The sequence below is a fragment of the Dendrobates tinctorius genome, unplaced genomic scaffold (genome assembly GCF_039654945.1).
Source record: "Dendrobates tinctorius isolate UK_male_01 unplaced genomic scaffold, ASM3965494v1 ptg000070l, whole genome shotgun sequence".
Classification (NCBI taxonomy): domain Eukaryota; kingdom Metazoa; phylum Chordata; class Amphibia; order Anura; family Dendrobatidae; genus Dendrobates; species Dendrobates tinctorius.
In genome coordinates this window covers 71,925,238-71,949,934 of record NW_027361738.1, presented here as the reverse complement: position 1 = coordinate 71,949,934, position 24,697 = coordinate 71,925,238, and the positions used below count along the sequence as shown (strand labels likewise).

Here is a 24,697-nt window from a genome sequence, read left to right as displayed (position 1 = left end):
TTGGTGCCTCCTCGTATACACAGTTTAATCGGTTTAAGTAGTTATCATGTGACCACTCAGATGCGATTTGTATACGTCCAGTCACATGCAGACTAGCAGCTTTACCGGATTCTCTCAATGCTCAGTGAGAAACTACAGCCCCTGCTTTGTTGGGAGAAGCAGGAAGAGAAGCTTACCATAAGTATGAGGATAACATGTGAGTAGTCATGTGATGACTGCTAAAACCAGCAAGCAGAGCCACATCCTGACAGTGAGTATGTAACAAGCTGTTAGGATTAACCAGACTACAGTGCCTAAGTTCATAATTACATTAAAGGGGTTGTCTAAGTTTGTGATCAAAGTCTGCAGTCTTCTGAATCCTCACAGCGTGTGCACTGCGCGCTAGCAAGATTCTCTAGTCCTGACAGAGAGAGTAGGTGACTGCAAATATGTTATTTGCATACTTCTGTCCACATTCTTAGTAGACATTGTGGCCTCGCTCAATACAAGTTAGCTGAGCGACGCAGCACACGTCTAGTCTGCACGTGACTGCGTCTATGCAAATCACAAACTTGCCATCATGTGACCTCCTGCATGGAGTGCACACACTATGAGAATTCAGAAGTCTCCAGTGATATAGGGTGACTGCAGACTTTCAACACAAACTTGGATAACTCCTTTAATGCTGTTAACATAAATACAAATACAGTCATATGTTAAAGTTTGGGCACCCCTATTAATGTTAACCTTTTTTCTTTATAACAATTTTGGTTTTTGCAACAGCTATTTCAGTTTCATATATCTAATAACTGGATTCTGGATTCAAATGAGGTTTATTGTGCTAACAGAAAATGTGCAATCTGCATTTAAACAAAATTTGACCGGTGCAAAAGTATGGGCACCCTTATCATTTTCTTGATTTGAACACTCCTAACTACTTTTTACTGACTTCCTGAAGCGCTAAATTGGTTTTGTAACCTCATTGAGCTTTGAACTTCTTAGCCAGGTGTATCAAATCATGAGAAAAGGTATTTAAGGTGGCCACTGGCAAGTAGTTCTCCTATTTGATTCTCCTATGAAGAGTGGCATCATGGGCTCCTCAAAACAACTCTCAAATGATCTGAAAACAAAGATTATTCAACATAGCTTTTCAGGGGAAGGATACAAAAAGTTGTCTCAGAGATTTAACCTGTCAGTTTCCACTGTGAGGAGCATAGTAAGGAAATGGAAGAACACAGGTACAGTTCTTGTTAAATCACAAAACTCAAGATAAAAAGCGGACGGCACCGCTGTTACCGTGTAACTTCAAATGATGTGCGGCATGCAGAAGCCCAGCAGCTGGGAATCTCGGGTGCCAGACCTGGAAACAGTCAATCCTGGGAATCCATGCAAAGAGAAATGGTCGCACTCATCGAGATTAAAGTTTCACTGATTTATTGACATATCATGAACATGTCAAGTCGGGGGAGTGACATAAGGAGTGCAAGGAAGGCTGACAACGGCCGTTTCGCGCTGCTCGAGCGCTTCAACGGGTCCACAGTTCTTGTTAAGCCCAGAAGTGGCAGGCCAAGAAAAATATCAGAAAGGCAGAGAAGAAGAATGGTGAGAAAAGTCAAGGACAATCCACAGACCACCTCCAAAGACCGGCAGCATCATCTTGCTGCAGATGGTGTCACTGTGCATCGGGCAACAATACAGCACACTTTGCACAAGGAGAAGCTGTATGGGAGAGTGATGCGAAAGAAGCCGTTTCTGCAAGCACGCCACAAACAGAGTCGCCTGAGGTATGCAAAAGCACATTTGGACAAGCCAGTTACATTTTGGAAGAAGGTCCTGTGGACTGATGAAACAAAGATTGAGTTGTTTGGTCATACAAAAAGGCGTTATGCATGGAGCCTAATAAACACAGCATTCCAAGAAAAACACTTGCTACCCACAGTAAAATTTGGTGGAGGCTCCATCATGCTTTGGGGCTGTATGGCCAATGCCGGCACCGGGAAACTTGTTAAAGTTGAGGGTCGCATGGATTCAACTCAGTATCAGCAGATTCTTGACATTGATGTGCAAGAATCAGTGACGAAGTTGAAGTTACGCAGGGGATGGATATTTCAGCAAGACAATGATCCAAAACACCGCTCCAAATCTACTCAGGCATTCATGCAGAGGAACATTTACAATGTTCTGGAATGGCCATCCCAGTCCCCAGACCTGAATATCATTGAAAATCTGTGGGATGATTTGAAGCGGGCTGTCCATGCTCGGCGACCATCAAACTTAACTGAACTGGAATTGTTTTGTAAACAGGAATGGTCACAAATACCTTCATCCAGGAACTCATTAATAGCTACAGGAAGCGACTAGAGGCTGTTATTTTTGCAAAAGGAGGATCTACGAAATATTAATGTCACTTTTATGTTGAGGTGCCCATACTTTTGCACCGGTCAAATTTTGTTTAAATGCAGATTGCACATTTTCTGTTAGTACAATAAACCTCATTTGAATCCAGAAATATAACTGAGTCCATCAGTTATTAGATATATGAAACTGAAATAGCTGTTGCAAAAACCAAAATTGTTATAAAGAAAAAAGGTTAACATTAATAGGGGTGCCCAAACTTTAACATATGACTGTATAGTAAGTCTTAACTTGTCAGATATGCAAATTGTCCTTTCATAGAGGAAGAGGACTTGAACTCTAGTGCCACCTATTGGAAGTAGCAATCATCCTACAAGTCTTTATCGACCCTTTAACAAGCTTTGAAAAATGGCTTAGGATAAAAAGGCAAATCAGAATCTCAGTTTGTAGACACGGTGTTTCAGGGTATTACCCCTCATCAGTACAAAGTATGAGATCTGATTTGGCTAGGTGAGATTATCCTCATACTGGCGTGTCAGGATTGGCATGTTATTCTTCACAATGAGAAACCTTAGCCTTTATCTTGTCAGATGCACATTACTTTATTAACGTAGCCATGTATCACATTACCTGACAAGTTGTGGATTGTTATGTGTGCACAAGATCAGAGACAATAAGTTATTATTATTAAAGTGCCATTTATTCCATGGTGCTTTACATGTGAAAAGTGGTATACATAATGTAAATATTTGAATACATCACCAGAACTATCAAGAGTACAGAAATATATCACCAGAACCATCGTCAGTACAAGAATGCATCATTAGAACCACTATCAGTAGAGGAGTAAAACACCAAACTAAGAACATGGAAGATGTACTGTCAGGGGCGTAACTAGAACTGATTGGGCCCCATAGCAAACTTTTAAACGGGGCCCCCTTCAAGACACCCCCCCTTCAAGACACCCCCCCTTCAAGACGCGAGGGCTCAGGGAAGGGGCGGGACTGAACTGAAGCAATACAATGGCTGCAGGCAGGGAGGCGGGCCCAATATGTGCTTCGCTCCGCACAGCAGGCACAGAAATGCAGCGTAGGCTGCGAAATCATAGTGTACATTTTTTCCGCCGGGGCCCCGGATTCCCTACACGCACCGGGCCGGCGGTCCTCCAAGACAGCGTTGGCCACAGCACCCGCTGGAGTGCTGCAGTAATGTACTTAATTGAACTCAGGGCTGCCACTAGGAATTTCGGGGCCCCATACTGGTAAAATTTTCAGGTCTCCCTTGAGACTCCGCCCAGGCTCCACCCCAGCCTCGCCTCCACCCCTCGAACTGTCCAAAGCCCCACCGCTCTCTCTTGAAAAAACTCCACTTCTCACCAATCACACATTAACAGTTCCCATCACCAGATCACACATATAGCCGGCAGCTTTTGTTTTGGCCAAAAGATTTTTTAAGCCGCCACCATAACACGGTAGACTCTTTTGGCCGAGCCCTACTCTACTGTAACCTATTAAATATTTGTTAAAATATGTGATGCAATTTAGGTTTTTTTTATTTTTCAATTTTTAAAATGACCAATAATATCACATACAAGGGAAAAATACCGCCACACCATGTCCAGACCACATAGTGACCTATAATACCACACACAAGGAACAAATACCGCCAGACCACATATTACCACCACAGTGACCGAATAATATCACATACAAGGAACAAATACCACCGCACCATGACCAGACCACATATTACCACCACAGTGACTGAATACTACAATACTGATCAGTAATAAAAAAAACACGATACTATCGCCATAAGTGCCATTACTGTATACACAGGAGATCTGTACTTAGTATGTAGTGTCTGTGTACAGGTAATACAGTGATCAATGCCATTATACACAGGAGCTCTGTATATAGTGTCAGTGCACAGGTAATACAGTGATCACCAGTGACATTATACACAGGGCCTCTATACAGTGTATAGTGTCAGTGTACAGGTAACACACTAACTCACCAGTGACGTCTCTAGGTGAAGTCCTTAATCTTTGTTTTCCATCTTTCATCCAGCACAGATCACCATCACGTCTTCCAGCCAGGGCTCATCTCTGCAGGAAATAACACATTACTTATTTTTCCCAACTTCTACATTACATCACATGAAGAAAAAAAGGTGACATAGTGTCACTCTACACAGTAACAGGACCACCCCCCCCATTTAAAACAGTATACTCAAAAAATAAAATAAATATATCACTGCAGTAATAATATCCCTTAATTAGACCCTGTGGTAATAATATCCCCCATCCTGACCCCCGTGTGTCTCATTCCTGGCTTCAGCCCGTTCTCCCATCCTGCCCTCATAAGTATCCATTCTGCCCCACATGATCTCCCCATCCTGCCCCATCTGTCTCCACCGTATCCATCCTGCCCCATGATCCTGCACGATCTGTCTCCAACCCTGCCCCATCTGTCTCCAATCCTGCCCCCAGTCATGCCCCCATGTCTTTGATCCTGCCCCCTGTGTCTCCAATCATGCCCTGTATCTCATTGTGCCCCTTCCTGTGTCTCACTGTCACATTCTGCCCCGTGCCTCACATTCTGCCCCCTCCTGTGTCTCACCGTCACATTCTGCCCCATGTCCATTCAGTCCCCTCCTGTGTCTCACCGTCACATTCTGCCCCTTTCGTGTCCAGCATTGTGCCCAGCAATCTGCCCCATTGTGCCCAGCAATCTGCCCCATCGTGCCCAGCAATCTGCCCCATCGTACCCAGCATTCTGCCCCATCATGATCAGCAATCTGCCCCATCATGCCCAGCATTCTGCCCCATGTCCAGCATTCTGGCCCCATCTCAGAGTCTGCCCCAGGCCCCCTGGATCGCCGCTCTCAAAAAAAAAAAAAAAAAAAAAAAAAAAAAAAAATTTCTTGTTACCTGGCCATCCCTCTCCCAGTCCCACGTGGCACACACTGACCGAATGAGGAAGTGGAACAGAGCAGTGTGTGACGTCAGGTGAGGGCTGTGCTGTGGCTGGACCATTGTGCAGGGGGGGATTGCAAAGCTGGCTGGACCATGGGGCGGGGAGGGGGGCCCGGCAGGCGCTGGGTATTCATTGAAAATAAAGCTGCAGAGCAGATGCCTGAATAAAATGTAGGGGGGCCATAGCGCGGACCGGGCTGCCAGCGTGGTTGGGAGCTGGATATCCGGGCCCCTATATGGGCCGGGCCCCAAAGCAACCGCTTTGGCTGCTACCCTGGTAGTTACGCCCCTGTGTACAGTATATCTTTGTACCGTGTTAGCCAGTAGATAGAAGAATATTCAAAATTGAGAGTCCTCAGTGGTTGATACCTTTTAATGGCTAACTGAAAAGATGGTAACACATTGTAAGCTTTCAGACTACTCAGGTCTCTTCATCAGGCATTGACTAAGAACTAAGAACAGTGATAGATTGTATTGCATGAACCTTGAATTCCCAGTATCTCCTTAACAATGGTAAGGAGATGCTGGGAGATGTTGTTACCAGCTATGATTAGACTGTGTGGACCATACAGGAACCACAGTAATGATGACGCATAGTCAGTATCAAGAATAAACATATACACCCATGTACCTTATAATAGATGACTTCTTCTTTAATAGGAGTCATTCACTTTCTTTTCTTCTACATCTTGTTGAGGTGCCATGATGACTTTTCATATCCACAGCTCATCTCCACAGACCTCCATCTTCTCCTGTTTGAATGCCACAGGGCCCACAGTGACATTATAATGATCCTGAATACAAATATCTGCCGTATGCTGTGCCCCTGAATAACTGCTCCCTCCACACTGTCCTCTCCTCTCCATTTTGGGCCCCCTCTTCATGCTCTTCCCCACACAGTGTCCCCCCTAAACTGCTCAGTCTCTCTGTACTTTGCTCCCTTTTCACACTGCTCTCTAACTCTGCATACTGTCCCCTAAATACTGTGCTATCACACTGTCCCTCCATGGTGCCCCTTCTCTATAATTCTCCCTCATACTACCTTGTCTCTATACTGTGATCCTCATACTTTTCTCCTCTATACTATCTCCTCACACTATTTCATCCAATAATGTCCCCTTATAAATTTCTACCACAAGCTGTCCACTCTTTGTACTAATCCCCCAAACTACCCAGTCTTTATAACGTATATACTGTGCCCAGTCACACTTCCCCCACCTGTGCTATCCTCTTACATATTTCTGCACCAAACATTTTCTCTCATAGTCTTCTCACGTTCCCCCCTACTGACCCTTCACACATTTCTCCACCCCCTCATCATACTGTATCTTCATACATTTCTCCACCCGGTCCCCATACTGTCTCCTCACATATTTTCCTCTTCTTTCCACATGCTGTCTCCACACACATTTGCCTCTCCCCATACAGTCTCCTTACATATTTACCTCTCCCTTTCCCATAGTGTCTCTTCACACCATTCCCCCTCTCTCCCCATACTATCTCCTCATACAGTTCCAGCCCCTCCAGATACTGTACCCTCACACTTTTCATACCTCCTCATACTATTTACTCACACATTTCCCCTCTCCCTATATTGTCTCTTCACACAATTCTCACCTCTCCATACTGTCTCTTCACACATTACCGCTCTCCACACACTGTCGACTCACACATTTCCCCACTCCCCATACAGTCACACTCCGCAAAGAGGTGGCAAAATTCCACTGCCAGGAAAACACCTAGGACTGCCACAACACACAGCCTGACCACGCCCCCATGCTGGCTGTGATTCGGGAAAATGCCTGCCTAAATGCCCCAGTGACTTAGCGCCTTCCTTGACTGCAACTGCTCATTGCCAAGCAGGTGCCACTCATAGATCAGCAGGTGATTACACAACGCTCACTGTGTAATATGCGCTGACTGCTTACAGCCACTGCAGGTGCCCAATTGGCTACAAGGAGAATAGTGCTTAATTTTCTCCCCGCAGCGAAAAACATCCAGTTAGAATACAGAATATGTTTGAAACTTGTATTGGGTGAATTTATTCGAGTGGAACTGAATTCTACTTGAGCTTTACAAAATTCTGTATTCTACAGAGTGCCGATTTTTTTGTAATTTACTCCACGCAAATTCAGTAAAAATGTCTTACTTTGATGCTATCTATTTGCATTTCAGACATCGAAGGATAATGGCCTTGGAAGTTATTATATTGGGCTACGATTAGGACTGGATAAAGTATTTAAGTAGGTGCTTTATAATAAATATGTATTCAATTACAATGCAATAATGATTTTAGTTTGGAATTTCGAACGTTCATTGATGTATGACTGTAATATCTGTCTAATATGAGGGGAACATAAACTAGGGACCTCACTGTATTATTCACATTCCTTTCTCACACACACACACACGCACACACACACACACACACACACACACACACACACGTATACATGTTAGTCCATAAGAAAACCTTTCAACAGAAGGTTACACACCGTATCATAATGTGCAATCAGAACTCAAATAAATTTCTGAGAACAAGGACTGAATAGAACAATAAACAAAATTTTATTAATACATTTATAAAATTAATTAAAACAGATGCCTCGTGTCAGACAAAGATGCAGCAAAAATTAGGAACACAATGTAAGTTGTATACTCAATTTTATTTGACAGAATGGTCAAGTTAGTCACATGCACGGTAACTGTATGGTCTCAGTGGAAACTATCAGAAGGAATTAGTTTCATGGTTTTGTGTCAAAAGCAGTAATAAAGGTGCTGGGCAAAGTGCCTTTTGCTATATACAATTAACGATGCATTTAATCACAAGGTTGTATACGGTGTTGAAGGAGGCTATAGTATTATGTTCAAGTACTGATATAAATATATCTATATATTCATATAGATGAGAATCAAAATAACAAGGTTGCCATAAAGTGTCTGTGCATATACATTAAGATATTGCTGAAATTTTGCACAATAAAAATATAAGGTGAATAGTTAAAGCATGCTCCACAACCGTGCCATAAAACATTACATGCTCAAAATTGACATATAGTATGCATAAGAAACTCATTGTATTAAATGCAAGTGCATTTGTTTTACCTGGTTTGCAGGCCACGTAAGTCCAAATGGCAGCTGCGTCTCCCACCCCAACGCGCGTTTCACCTATTCTTCTTCTTGGGGCATGCAGTTACCATGCATGTGACTAAATTGACCATTCTGTCAAATGAAATTGAATATACAACCTAATTTTTGGTGTGTCTCTTTGTCTGACACGAGGCATCTGTTTTTAATTTTATAAATGTATTAATGACATTTTGTTTATTGTTCTATACACTACTTGTTCTCGGATTTTTATCTGAGTTGTAATTGCACATATGCTGTTGAATATGTGTGTGTATGTGTGTGTGTGTATATATGTGTATGTATATATGTGTGTGTATATATATATATATATATATATATATATATATATATATATATATATATATATATATATACATATATAATACACACAGTATGTGTGTATGTGTGTATATATATATATATATATATATATATATATATATATATATAATATATATAGTTATATATACCGGGTGAGTCATAAAGGACGGACGTTTTTAAACTAATCATAAGATCGTTAAATATAAAGGACGGATGTATTTGAAGTGGCTATAACTCACCACCAGGTGGAGGTAGAGATGTGCGGGAGGCGGGGTTATGTTTGTGAGGTGAAAGCATTGTTTTTATTTTAGTTTCACTTTAAGCTATGGTGCCGTGGACGATAGAACATCGCGTTTTTGCGTACGACAGTTTTGTCAAGAATAATGAGTGTATCACAGCCATTCAGCGTGAGTTTCGGCGTCATTTCAATATTCACAGAAATCAAGCTGTTCCCGCTCGTAACACTATCCTACGTTGGGTTGAAGCACTCCGTACACGAGGTACACTAATGAACAAACGACCACCGGGGGCTCCACGAACGGCACGTACCCCTGAAAATGTGGAACGCGTCAGGCAAGCCATGCTGCGCAGTCCGAGTCGATCTGCTCGGAAACATTCTTTAGAACTTGCCCTCAGTAATCGTACAGTAAGGCGTATTTTGCATTTAGACCTGCATTTCCACCCCTATAAATTGGCCATTGTGCAACAGTTGGAGCGCGGGGATTACGCAGCGCGACTGAAGTTCGCACATGAGATGGAAGCAATTATTGAGCAAAACGACAACCTTATTTTATTCATGAGTGATGAAGCTCATTTCCATGTCAATGGCATGGTTAATCAGCAGAACTGCCGTTATTGGGCCTATGAAAATCCGAAAGAATTACATGAACGACCGCTGCACAGCCCTAAGGTAACGGTGTGGTGCGCTATGGGCAAATATGGCGTGATCGGTCCGTACTTTTTCGAAGGCGATGATGGCAATACTGTTACCGTGAACTCACAACGTTATATCGCCATGATAAATAACTTCTTTGTTCCTGAGTTACGACGGCAACATATCCCCATCTCTAGTGTGTGGTTTCAACAAGATGGGGCAATGGCCCACACAGCCGGAGCAACAATGAACGTTCTTCGCCCTCTCTTCCCTGGTCGCATCATTTCCAGGTTTGGCGATATTAATTGGCCTCCTAGGTCCCCAGACCTGTCCATGTGCGATTATTACTTATGGGGTCACCTCAAATCACGTGTATACAAGCTTAAGCCTCGATCATTACAAGAACTGAAGGAAGCTATTCGAGTGGAAGTTGCCCAAATCGACAGAGTTGTGTTGGAACGTGTTGATGCCAACTTCCAAGAACGCCTTTGGAAATGCATCACTGATAATGGCCACCACATGGCAGATGTTGTTTTCCACACTTGAATTTGTCAAATGCTATTAGTATACGTAACCAAATCTGTGAATACATTTATATTTAATAAATATTTAACGATTTTATGATTAGTTTAAAAATGTCCGTCCTTTATGACTCACCCGGTGTATATATATATATATATATTACACACATACATATATGAGCGAGAGAGAGAGGATCCCCAATGACAATTTCTTCTCCCTATTTTGACTTTGGACCGTGCGGCTATTTTCCGTGTTTTCATTTTCATTTTTTCCTCCCCTTCTTCCAAGAGCTGTAACTTTTTATTTTTCCACCCACATATCCATATCAGGGTTTGTTTTTAGCGGGATGAATTGTAGTTTTGAATGACATCATTCATTTTATCATGTGATGCACTGGAAAGCAGGAAAAAAAAAGTGCTTTTTATATACCATGTTCACTATACTGTAAGACTGACCTGGCAGTATGATTTTATGCGTCAGTACAAATACACACACACAGTACAAGCATGTATATTTTTTATTTAAGTGGTAAAAAAATTTGCAAATTTAAAAAAAATTAAAAAAAATTTGCTTTTGTCGCCATTTTCCGAGACCTATAACATTTTGCATTTTTGGGATATGGGGCTGTGTGAGGGATTATTTCTCTGTGCCCCCTGAGATGACGTTTTTACCAATACCATTTCAATTACCTCATATTGCACTGCAATGTTGCGGCAGCCAAAAAAAAATGTAATTCTGGTATTTTGATTTTTTTAGACGTTTACTGATTGGATAAATTTACTTTATATTCTGATAAATCAAACTTTTCTGAAACCCCCCAATTTTTTTTTTTTTTTTTAATCATTTTATTTTTCATTGGGCAAAAAGGAGTGATTTGAACTTTTGCATTTTTTTATTTTTTGCATTTTTTTTATTTTTTTCACTTTATTGTATTTATTAGTCCATTTGGACTATACACTTTATTTTATAAAAATAAAGATTATTATTATTATACACTGCTATGTATAGTGAAAATCACAGTCTCCTATGAACGCCAGCTAAACTCCGGCTTGCACAAGAGGATCGTAATGACAGGCACAGGGCTCTTCAGCACACATATCACGAGTGCGCCGATGGTACATGGAATGAAGAGTCCCCTGACGATGCATGTTAAATGCCGAGGTCAGAGATTTACAGCGACATTTAATCAGTTAACAGCTGCAGGTGGAGCTCCAATCCACCCGCGGTCGTTAAAATGCAGATGATGGCTGAATAATTCAGCCATCATCTGCTGGAATATTCCAGCTGGTTGAGATAAATGTTCAATCTGTCAGCTAAAGAAATGTGTTTTTCTTCTCATTTAGTTGCTTTTGCTCCTCCAGGTCCTATCAGGTTGACTGAACAGAGGAATGTGCTTTCAGGATGCCTGACAGGATGCTGCTCTGACATGTCTCAAGTTGATGTTCTTCACTTAACCCATCCAACTGCCTGTCCTCTAACATCTAGTACGGGTTGCACACTGATATCCCCTTTTTGCTAATTAAAAGTATTTAGACATTTTATTTAATATTTAAATGTATTTTATTTTATTTATTTAATTACGTTTCTTTGAGCGCCACTTTAAAGGGTAAGTATTGACTTTTAGGATCCCTAAAGGATGGCCTAGAGTTCCAGTCCTCTTTCTCTATGAGGATGCAATTTGCATATTTAATTTCGCAGAGGAGCATTGCATGGCCAAAAAGTCTCCTTACGCTCCATAAGGAAAAACGCTATCCCTTAGACTTGCTAAAAAGTATTTAGGACTTCATTTAATCTTACTTCTCTTTGCCCTTACATTTCCACTTCCCTTTTCCCTTCCCTTACCCCACCTTACCTTTCCATTTTCTCCCCGCCCTTCCCTTCTTGTAACTTTAAGTTAGTTTTGGCACATTGCTTGTAAAGTAGACTTTCTTAATACACACGGGCTCTATGCCAGTTTATATAATTAAGCCTATAGGTACCTAAGATAGACCTGCATTTTGGCCCTATGATAGCAGAATAAGGCTCTTCAAGAAGCAAACTAGATTGCTTACTTGGCAGTTAACTACAGCCGCTCTCGTTTATCACTAGGTGGGTGGATGGTTCTCCAATTGACTTTGTTGCCTGGGGTAGACATCAACCTGACTTTGCAAATGATGATGAGTTCTGTGCCGTGATGGATAAACCTCCAGGTAAGTCCTAAGTCTGTGACATATATATTCCAAATATAAAATTGTGGTTTGAATTTTCCTACAGCTCAAATTCTGACTCGTAATAATGGGAAAATAAATACATTAACTTAGTATTGTTCATACATCTTAAATGTACATGCAGTCTTTAAATCTAAGTGATTGTAGATGCAAGAAACGGGCTTGGGGATGGTATACAGAAGGAGAAGCTGAGCAGAATAATATATAGATTTATTACAAAAGATTTAGTATAACTTGTACCATACTTTGTTTCAATATTTGATCAATATTTCTATTATTGGTAGCTCCACCTCCATCTTTTTTCATCAGCCTGTGTAAAGAGGCCGGTAAACGAATGTCTAATAACTTGAATATAGTTTATCACGCCCTTTTAACGGACTGAAATCCGCTTGTGTAAATGCAACCTAAATGTCTATGTATGATGTTTCAATATGGTAGCATTTGGGGCACCACTTTGTCTAAAACCGGCCATGATCATGCCTACTGTGAAGCATGATGATAGCTCTGCAATGCCTACAGCAAAGTGCAACGGTAGCTAAAAGATGCATCATTAAGTGGGTCACCCTTTTTAATGAATTTGGCGCATCTTACTCAGCACACACTCAATTATGACTGGCATGCAAAACGGGAGTCTTGATGAATTGACCCTCTGACTACTCAGTAGTGATAAGTTGTTGCTGTCTATTGTGTATTTAGGGTTTGTGAATTGTGTTGAGATGTGATTTTCCAGTCTGAGTGGATGGTGATTATAAATTTGAGTGAATAGGTAGAGATTACCTGTGGAAGTCACACGCAGTTGTATCAATAGACAGCGTGCATCATGTGTCATGTGTGTTAGAATACAGTACTATATTTAATGCACGTGTGAACACCTGTAATGACCTTGGGTAACGTACAGTATTATTTATTTAATTATCCAACAGGGTTTTGGAACGACATAAATTGTGGTTATAGTCACAAATTTATCTGTGAACGATCTAATAGTTCCATCAATACAACATTTGCACCAACTGTTCCCACACCAGATGGCGGATGTCCAAAAGATTGGCTTTCATTTGGAAAAAAGGTAATTTTCAAGATAAGTATTACTGTAAAGTAATGATATATATGATCATGTATTAATGTACATAACATCATTAATTTACCGTGCTATACATAGGAATAAAGAGATTTAACCCCCTTCCTGTTGGAGATATTTTTTTTATTAGTAAGGAATGTACTATGTGAAATCTCTGCTTGCAGTGCAACTGGTCGTTTCTACACTCAGAGGGTGTTCATCTTTACCTCTCCATTTTAGAGGCTGGAGAACTGTTACTGGCAGTGTCAGGGTGAAGGCGCATGCCCACAAAGAAGACCGTGATTAATTTACCAGTTAAGCTACAAGCAGAGATTTCACATATTGTGCTCCAAAAGAAACAAATGTGAATAGCTCTGCAATGGAACGACGCAGCACAAAACCAGCAACAGCTGCAGAATCAAGAGAGCTCAGGAATCTTTACACGATATTTAGCTTGCTTTTTTTGAGCAAGTAACATGGACGAGCTGCATCTTAAAGCACTAGGACTGGATATGGGATGTCTAGTCATTCAGTGGGACATTGAGTTTGGTTTGAAATTGTGGAGTGACATAAATGTTTGAGGGATTCAAAACATTTTTGCAGATGGCTGAAGGGGGAAGGTCCTCAAAGTTTTGGTTGGTGGTGGAATTGTGGGGGGACACAAAGTTCTGGACCCCACAAGTGGACTAAATTAAGTGGTGGCGGGTAGTGGAACTCCCATGTTAATGGTGGAAGGGCTATGGTTGGGAAAGCGAAGTTGTTCACTAGATGCCTCTGAGCTGGTGATAAAACGGCTAGAGGTAAAAGTAAAGTCAATTGTTAACCATATACATACACATATATATATATATATATATATATATATATATATATATATATATATATATACATACACACATATAAGTACTGCCCATTGCAGGTCAGGGGCTTTGAGGGCCATCTTCCAATGTTAATAGGTTTAATGCATTACATTTGTTTTGTTATAATAAAAGGCTGCTGTGGCCAATTTAATCCACACTGCTATTTAGCCTATTTATTATAGGCGTTATAGGGATGATGTAATTTAACGTATGATTCGCCAATACCCATTGTCAAGTTTTTTCACCTAAATATTGCCATACATTAATAACATTGCAAATGTTGAAGGAACCTGTCATCAGGATTGTGCACAGTAACCTACAGACAGTGTCAGGTCGGTGCCTTTATACTGATTAAAATGATACCTGGTGATGACTTTGTCTTGTGGTTGTTGTCTAATCTTTATTTTAATTTTTGAGTTAATTATATGCTCGTGCTCCGGGGCGGGCTGTTGAGGTCTTCATGTTTTTTCCCCCAAGATATACCGTATACAATATTCATTACGTAAAATAGGGGGCAGTCAGTGAGGGATCAGTGACTGTCAGCAGTCTGCATTATAAATACCTAATCAGAGCACCACATGAAGACCCCCCATACGCCGTTCCAGAGCAAGAGCATATCATTAACTAAAAACTGAAAATAAAGCTTAAACAACAACCACAAGACGGATTCCATCACCAGGTATCATTGTAATGAGTATAACGGCACCGACCTGACACTGTCTGTAGGTTACTGTGCACAATCCTGCGGACAGGTTCCCTTTAATCATAAATACGGCAATACAACACCACACAAATATTACTCCCATACAGTGTAGTCAATTCAATGCTCTAATAATCCCATCTTTAGCAAATACCTCTAGTTTCCAAGTAGTAATATGAAATGAAGCCCATGTAATATTGCCAATCAGTGTGAAAATACTGCTATTTAGTGCACAAACAATACCACCATGCAATGCTTTAATAATATGAAAACCTGTAACATTTAGAACGGGGTCACACGATTGTAGGTTATCTCACGCAAGAGAATAGGGCTGATTATGTTAATGACACTCTGATCAAACTGATCATACGTATTTGAGCCAAGCGTCAGCTTATTGTGATCCGATTCTCTAAGATGAGAGAATCACAGGTGAGGAGATTATGTAAAACAAAATTTCTGCATCTTCTCCATTGTGTTCGTCTTCAGAAGTCAGACTGCACTCAAATGTCTTCTGAGTGCACTCCAATGTTTTCCACACACCCTTAGACTTCAATGGGTGTGTGCCATTGGATTTGCACTGCAAACCGCAGCATGCTGGGTTTTTTTTGTCAGTCGGCATGAGAAATTAATGCTGATCAGCACTGCCATATAGAATAACATTGCTCTGAGTGCTGTCCCATAATACATTGGATAGCACTAGTCTTATGTATACGCTCGTGTGAGCGAGCCCTTAATGTTGAGACTGTACTTCAGGGGGCATGGTATAGAGCACAATAAGATATGATTTCAAAAAAGAAATTTACATCAATTGCATTTTATTTTTAAGCCCCTTTCCGACATCGGGTGTAATACTACGCCAATGTCAGACTCCCACTGTTTGGTGGGGGCTCCGGCGCTGAGCTCGCACCTTTCCAGGCACATGTCAGCTGATATATACAGCTGACATGTGCTCGCAACAGCTGTGGGTGGAATCATGATCCACCTGCAGCTGTTATCTAGCTAAATGCCACTGTCAATCTGTGACAGCGGCATTTAACTCACGCTTACCGGAATCGTGCCGGAAATCCCGCCCATCGGTGACCCCCTTCACATGATCACGGATCACTGATGGACTTGCTTGACAACCAGAGGTCTCCAGCAGACTTCTATGGTTGTCATAGCCAGATTGCTATGAGCGTCGCCCAGTGGTCGGCGCTCATAGCAAGTGAGCATTTCTGCTGCATACAGGCGATCTGTGTGTAGCAGAGCCGATTGGACAACTGCAGCTTCTAGTCTACCATGGATACTATTGAAGCATGCAAAAAGTACAAAAAAAAGTTTTTAAAAATATATATATAAAAAAAACAAAAATACGAAAGTTCAAATCACCCCCCTTTGGCCCCATTCAAAATAAAACATTAAAAAAAATACACATTTGGTATCACCGCGTTTAAAATCATCCGATCTATCAAGAAAAAAAAAAGATTAACCCGATCACTAAACGGTGTAGCGAGAAAAAAAGTGAAAACGAGTGATGAAAAGATCGTATCTGCACCAAAATGGTATCAATAAAAACATCAGCTCGGCGTGTAAAAAATAAGCCCTCACCCGACCCCAGATCACAAAAAATGGAGATGCTACGGGTCTCGGTAAATGGCGCAAGTTTTTATTTTTTTTTTTTTTAACCAACTTTGGAGGTTTTTTTCACCACTTAAATAAAAAAGAACCTAGACATGTTTGGTGTCTGTGAATTCGTAATGACCTGGAGAATCATAATGGCAGGTCACTTTTAGCATTTAGTGAACATGGTAAAAAAAAAACACACAACTTTGGAATTGCACTTTTTTTTGCAATTTCACCGCACTTGGAATTTTTTTCCCTGCTTTCCAGTGCAAGATATAGAATCACAGAATCATAGAATCATAGAATTGTAGAGTTGGAAGGGACCTCCTGGGCCATCTGGTCCAACCCCCTGCTCAAAGCAGGATTCGCTAAATCATCCCAGTCAGATGTCTGTCCAGCCTCTGTTTGAAGACTTCCATTGAAGGAGAACTCACCACTTCTCGTGGCAGCTTGTTCCACTCATTGATCACTCTAACTGTCAAAAAGTTTTTTCTAATATCTAATCTGTGTCTCCTCCCATTCAGTTTCATCCCATTGCTTCTAGTCTTTCCTTGTGCAAATGAGAATAAAGTTGATCCTTCTACAATGTGACAGCCCTTTAGATATTTGTAGACAGCTATTAAGTCTCCTCTCAGTCTTCTCTTTTGCAAACTAAACAATCCCAAATCCTGCAACCTTTCCTCATAAGACAGGGTTTGCAGACCGGTCACCATTCTGGTTGCCCTTTTCTGAACTTGCTCCAGTTTGTTGATGTCTTTTTTAAAATGTGGTGCCCAAAACTGGACACAATATTCCAGATGAGGTCTGACCAAAGAGGAGTAGAGGGAAATAATGACTTCACGTGATCTAGACTGTATGCTTCTGTTAATACATCCTAGAATTGCATTTGCCTTTTTTGCTGCTGCATCACACTGTTGACTCATATTCAGTCTGTGATCTATTAGTATACCCAAGTCTTTTTCACATGTGCTGTTGCTTAGCCCTATTCCTCCCATTCTGTATATGCTTTTTTCATTTTTATTGCCCAGATGTAGTACTTATCATTTTTCCCTGTTAAAAACCATTCTGTTAGTTGCTGCCCACTTCTCCAGTTTATTTATATCTTTTTGAATCCTCTCTCTCTCTTCTCTAGTATTAGCTATCCCTCCTAGCTTTGTGTCATCAGCAAATTTAATCAGTTTACCCTCAATTCCTTCATCTAAATCGTTGACAAAGATGTTGAACAATACAGGGCCCAGGACAGAGCCCTGTGGTACCCCACTTGAGACATTCTTCCAACTGGATGTGCAGCCATTTACGACCACTCTTTGGGTCTGATCACTAAGCCAGTTATGAATCCACCTAACAGTTGCCTTGTCCATTCCATACTTAGTCATTTTTTCAATAAGGATTGTATGAGATACTTTGTCAAATGCTTTGCTGAAGTCAAGATATACTATATCTACAGCATTTCCTTGATCCACCCAATCAGTGATTCCGTCATAGAAGGAAATTAAGTTAGTCTGACATGACTTATTAGTTACAAACCCATGCTGACTCTGTTTAATCACTTCATTCGTATCCAGGTACTGACATACATGTTGTTTTATAATTTGTTCAAAGATCTTTCCTGGTATAGACGTCAGACTCACCAGCCTATAGTTGCCTGGGTCAACCTTCTTCCCCTTTTTGAAGATAGGAACAACATTTGCTCTTCTCCAGTCTTCTGGGACTTCTCCTGTTCTCCAAGAATTTTCAAAGATCATGGAGAGGGGTTCAAAAATTTCTTCTGCTATCTCCTTCAGTACTCTGGGGTGTAATTCATCTGGACCTGGAGACTTGAATTCATTTAGGTTAGCTAAGTGTTTCCTCACTATCTTTCTGTTTATAGATATCCTGGATTCTTCTATTCCCTTAATAGGACAGTGAAGAACAGTTGATGTTACATTTCCTTTCTGAGAGAAAACAGATGCAAAATAGGAATTTAAAAGTTCGGCCTTCTCAACATCCTGTCTTACCATTTCATCATTTTCATCCTGTAAAAATCCTATAGCATCTTTGACTTTTCTTTTACTTTTGACATATCCCCAAAATCCTTTATTATTGCTTTTGACATCTCTTGCAAGCCTCAATTCATTGTCAACTTTAGATAATCTGATTTGTGCCCTGCAGGTTCTGCAGACAGCATTATATTCTTCTTTAGATATGCCTCCCTCTTTCCATTTTATAAACATTTTTTTCTTCCTTTTTAGCATGTGCTTAAGTTGTTAAAAACAATGAAGTCGTTCAAAAGTACAACTCGTCCTGCCAAAAACAAGCCCTCACATGGCCATATTGACAGAAAAAATAAAAAAGTTATGGCTCTGGGACTAAGGGGAGTAAAAAACAAAAACGCAATAACTACCTCTGGTCATCAAGGGATTAAAATCCCTGCATTTTCTTTGCTTGGAAATCCAGCAAGCGGTTTAGCTTAGACATAAACAGCTTTCCTTGTATCACTATGCATAGGGAGATAGCCGTCAATCTCCAAAGAGTACCGCCCCCTGGACTCCTAAGCTTAGGAATAACAATTATTTAATTAGTAAAATACAAGGTTTACTGAATCTTTTACTGAATTACTATATTTCAGTTTGCTCAGCTCCTCCTGCTCTACAATTTGCTGCCCACCGATAGGACTGCAATTACAATGTGATGGTCCCTTTAACAGTAACATAGTTATTAAACACAAATCACAGTGTAAATTGGAACTTTGCGTTAAAATTTTCTACTCCAATCTCAGGGTGCACAGGAACCGCTGGGAAATGGAGTCCCTGAAAAATATGCCTAATTTGACACCACATAAAACTGACCCCATGGAGAAGTCAGGTCCTATCCGGGGAGACCCACTCCTGACCTGGTTAATACAGCGGCCCCTCCAATACATGATGTCCATATGCCCCAATAGTAATAAGGAGAGGGGCTGGACAGCCTGAATAGATTTATTCGCTAAAAAAACACAATTCTTAGACTATAACTCACCAATGATTTCATGTTTTCAGTGTTACAGAATACTTGGCACCGAGGAAGGTAAAGCCGTTGACTGGAATAATGCCAGGCTCGATTGTCAGTCCATGGGGGCAAATTTGGTCTCCATAAATGATGATTTGGAACAATGTAAGTCATGTTTTTTTTCTTTATCTAAAGATAGAGTGGGGATGTGTCTTATAATTACAGAAACAAATAACCTTATTGGAGATTTTTCAAAACTGCACCTGTATAACTACAAATACCATATGTACAATGGCATTGGACACGCATCTAAAATAGTGAATTTCAATTTTTTATTCCATCCCATTGACGCAGATGTATAATATACAACCCTTACCTGTGCAGTTTGCAGATTGTAATAGGAGCCACCGATGTAATAAATCAGTTCATAATATTTTTTTTCCCTCCTAAATATATCACCATTAGCTGTGATTGATATTATTTAAAAGTGGAAGTACTTTTGAACTACAAGACCACATAAAGTTACACAGTGGGGTCGCAGAGTGTTGAGGAGCAGAAGGCATAAAAGTTGCCGATACTCTGTTGACTCCATAGCTGCTGAGTCCAAACCTCCTCTACGGAAGCACTGCGCCCCCGCCGGGAGCTTCATGGCCGAGTAGTTGCATGCGGCCGTACATCACCAAGCACAATGCCGAGTGTTGGATAGAGTGGTGGACTCTGGAACAGTGGAAATGTGTTCCGTGCAGTGACGGGTCACACTTCTCTTTCTGAAGTCTGATGGATGAGTCTGGCTTTGGTGAATGGCAGGAAAACGTTACCTGTCTGACTGTAAAGTTTTGTAGAGGACGGGATAACACTACTGGAATGTTTTTCTGGAGTCAGCCTTGGCTCCATAATTCCAGAGAAAGGAAATCTTAATGCTTCAGCATACAAGACATTTTGGACATTGTGAGTACAGTTTGGTGAAGACCCTTTTCTGTTCCCGATGATTGTGCCCAGTGCACAACATCCATAAAGTCATGGTTGGAGGAGTTTGGTGTGGAAGAACATGATCGGCTGCACAGAACTCTGAGTTCAACTCATCAACCATCTTTGGGATGAACTAGATTGTAAATTGTGAGAACGGTCATCTACTACAACATCCGTGTCTGACCTCACAAATGCAATCGTGGATTTGTGGCCTAAAAAATGTCCAAAACCATGAAGAAAGCCTTCCCAGAATAGTGGAAGATGCTGTAGCTGCAAAGATCAGAACAATTCCACATTAAGGTCTATGGATGTAGAATGGGAGGTCATAACAGCTCCTATAGGTGTAATGTGGAAGGGGGCACAATATTTCTTTCCAACTGGTTTAATCTAAATTCAAGGTGCACTTGGGCATAAATGTATTATTTTTTGGAGTGGCGCTGACTGTGCCTCTTGTCTGTGATCTGTACCTGAAATAAATAGGGATGAGCAGACATGAATTTTGCTGTTCGTTAGAAAAAAAACAGACTATTTTTTCCATGAATCTTACACATATTTTGAGAAATTATTGAGACGCAGATGTTGCATCACTGAAAAATAAATTTTGTGACTAACTGTAATATTTCCAAGTTGTTGACACACGTGTGACATGTATTTTACAGCTTTTCTGATATCTAATTTAAGAGACGTTCGAGGTGATTTATGGATTGGATTCCACAATAAAAATGACCTGAGATTCGTTTGGACAGATCAAAGTGGAGTGTATTATACAAACTGGGCCAAAGGACACCCACACCGGTGGTACCGGAATGTAAGTTACCGAATGCATATTTAATATGTGTGTTAAAGAATAAATGCACTTTCACAAAACTTTTCACATGTCTTTAAGATATTTCAGAAATTTTGATTGGAGGAGGGGTGCAGGTGCTGAGATCTCGACAAATTGATACGGCTGGGTTCACTTTAGCCTACTGTTAGTGACTTCATTGGGGCTTATGTCTGAAGCTTGCATTTCCCGAAAGCTTGCTTTGAGGTACATTCTCTAGGATCCCCCTTATTTTCAGATTATTCTGCCTGCTACGGTCCTCCAAATCTGTTAATTTTGATTTTAGAGTTATAATTTCCGCTTGTAACTGAGATTTGTTTAGGAAGAAAAGTTGAGTCTTTCTCCACTACCGCTATCCTTTCCTCTATTTTATCAACTCTCTTACTCAGGGCATTGCACGTATCCTGTAGAATCTTATTCTGTGCCTCAAATCCTAGTCTCATGGAGTCGTTAAATTACTTAAAGAGATTGGCCATAAAGCCCTCCGTAATTTGTTTAGAAGAGCCCATAAACTCCTCAAAGTTGACAACAGGAGGGGGAGGCATGAATGAAGAGGGAAAATCCGTGTGAACTCTCTTGATTCTTTGCCCCTCCCATGACTACTCCCCAAACGCTAGTCTGGATAGGCAATCAGAATCATCTGCAGTAAGAAGGGTTTTGTTATCCTGGGTTTCTGCCCCCCCACCTTTTCACTGATTTTGAAGTGTCCATATCCTCAGTGGTAATAGAAGTTTCTCCAGGGGTCTCGTTATGGGACGCCTTCTGGGTATTTTGGGCTGTTTGCGATATGGACGGAGCGATTTTTTTTGTATGGCCCCCCCTTTAACCACGTTACTATAAGGTGTAGTAAGAGATGTTTTAACTGGATCAACGTTAGGTTGATCCTTTTTTAAAGGAGACCTAGACATAATAGGGCTTACCAAATTGGTGACATTCCCCTCAAGATTTAGATCGATATTGTGACATAAATTGTCTATCCCTTTGGGATTTGAGTGTTGGTTTCCCCCCTGATGCCATCACTCAGAGGCCGCTGAAAAATGAAGAAGCTGTTATTATGTAAGAAGAAAGAAAAATCAGAATAAATTCAGTAGAAGAAAAGACCAGTAAATCCTGCCCAATCAGCATATAATGCAACAGATCTATAATGTCTATTATGAATACCAGTCTGCACAGAGCCTGCTGGAAAAAGAGGGCCAGTAAACAAACTTATTTAACCCAGTACTCTGTGTATCAGTCCGACAGGGCTCTTCCAGAATTAATAAACACAGTGACCAAATAGATCTAGACAGGGTGACCAGCAAAGCCTAGCAAGTCCGCAGCACTTATTATGAAGGCCCCAAGCTCATGTAGTTTCAGATAGTGGTGGACGTTCCCAATTGTTCAGGGGACACTTCTGGTATTCACAAGCTGAAATGACATCTGTTTCTCCTAAATATATTGTGTTTCATTCCCAAACTGAAGTGACTTGACTAGTCCTCCTTAATATGTGATGCTTGATTCCTGATCCAAAAGAAAATTGTATACAATCCAGGGTAACCTCTTGATTAGCAGACCACCGGGTTATATGCCCATAGAAGCCACAGGACCTGCATGGTTATCCAGAACTGCGCTGCTTTCCCTCAATGACACACTGCGGAAGTAGCGTCCTCCTGTATCCTAGACCTGTTATGCAATATGTCCGAGCTGCCTGCTTATGCCGCGCGTATGTCAGCACTCCAGGCCCCCACCTTTGCAAGGTACCTGAAGCGCCGGCAACAAGGGCGCCTTCCCAGCTCCTTAGGGATTCCTCTGGCTCCTTGTGTCAGATCCCCAAGTCTCCACCGTCACCGTGTTCTGTTCACTCTTTCACCACCGATATCCTGCCGTCTCTCGGCCCCTCACTCCGCTGTGCACGCTGGCTGACCGCATGCTAACACCCGGCCACTCATCTCCGCAAGAAGCCGCAGTGTCGGCAATGCAGGAGCCGCACAGCACCGTGAGTCCCCCTGTGTATCTCCAAGCCGGAACAGCTGTTGTAGTCAAACTGCCGACCGGGCACAGCGAACGGCTGGAACTACTTCCTCCAAGCAGCTGATGGAAGCACCACTCCTATGCGCTTCAGACCGCAGGCTCTGACAGATTATAACTTCAATGTGCCTCACCTCCAGGTCCCCTTGCAGGCTCCACAATCCTCAGGGGGCACTTCTAGGTAATTCTTCGGGCAAAAGCCTCTGCTTTAGTGTCCGGATCAAGTGCACAAGTGTAGGATCGTGTGCCGACTGGGGGGTGGTCCCATCCGGCTGCGAAATATACTGGAGTCAGAAGCAGATGGAAGTTCAATCAGGTCCTTTTTTTTGGTTGTCTTTTTTTCCGACATCCACAGCAGTACGACAGTTTCTGCATACTGGCCTGGGTACATGTCACCTCTTCCTTCTCCTTCCTGATGCGACGGCCCTACAGGTTCTTTCGCTGCGCCTGTCTAAGTCACCGTCCACAGTGCTTTCCCTGGTCGAGCCCGTCCATCCGCTGCGACACTTACTACCTCTTTGGTGTCCAGCCGTCCGGTACCCCAGGTGTCCTCTGTCCTTCAGCTGTCCTGTCAGGGCCACCGTCTCTCTTTAACCCTGGGATTCTCCCTCCTTTTATTCCCTTTCCTTGGAATTCCCCTTCCCAGTCCCCGTAACTTCGCCCACCATGACTTTGCGTTTCCTAGCTTCAGCTGCTGTTAAGTCCTTTGCTCACTGTCCTGTGTCTCCGTCTAGTGGCCAAAACTCAGTACTACACTGTCTCTATGTAATCCTACCTGCTTTCCCCACATATGTCTACAATTCATAATAAAGCATTGTACACAGCACAGTTTTCGTTTGCCTTTCTTCCATCAGACAGGTTCACATATCCGTCCATCCCCCCTACACAAGTATAGGAGAAGAATGCAGGAGATCCCTCCGCCTCCTCCAGTGCAGCTTCAATCTCAGTGTTGGAAGTATTAAAAAGCGACAGTTTTCTTCATCCAAAATAAGCGATCTTGGTAATAAAATGCTCTGTCCAGCTCAGGGAATGTAATCCAGTAGAAATATTGATAAAAAAGTTCGCCTCAAGTAAGCTTAAGGCCGCATTTGTAGGGTCCATGCAGGAGCTCAGAGCTCTTGCTGCTCACATAAGCCTCACCACCCACAGACGTTATTAACCATGTAGTTAGTACATTGCCCATCCAAGTCTTTTCTGAATCCATTGGATCAGTATAAAATGAACCATATGTTTTCACAATAGATTCCAATTTATACCTAAGGCTGAAAATGTCTTGAGAGGCAAATATCCAAAAACGGTCTACTATGTGCAGCTGCTTGTCATGTGCATAAATGATCAGAAACTAATG

General features: G+C 41.6%; 1 protein-coding gene across 1 annotated transcript in view; it reads left to right on the top strand.

Annotated features, from left to right (window-relative positions):
• Nucleotides 1–24,697, top strand: part of LOC141095885 (macrophage mannose receptor 1-like) — a 155,799-nt gene that overhangs the window by 94,542 nt on the left and 36,560 nt on the right. The window contains exons 24-28 of the mRNA XM_073582260.1: nucleotides 7,487–7,554; nucleotides 12,246–12,346; nucleotides 13,288–13,430; nucleotides 19,601–19,715; nucleotides 21,179–21,327. Of these exons, the coding sequence (XP_073438361.1) occupies nucleotides 7,487–7,554; nucleotides 12,246–12,346; nucleotides 13,288–13,430; nucleotides 19,601–19,715; nucleotides 21,179–21,327 (576 nt within the window). The remainder of the gene's footprint in view (nucleotides 1–7,486; nucleotides 7,555–12,245; nucleotides 12,347–13,287; nucleotides 13,431–19,600; nucleotides 19,716–21,178; nucleotides 21,328–24,697) is intronic.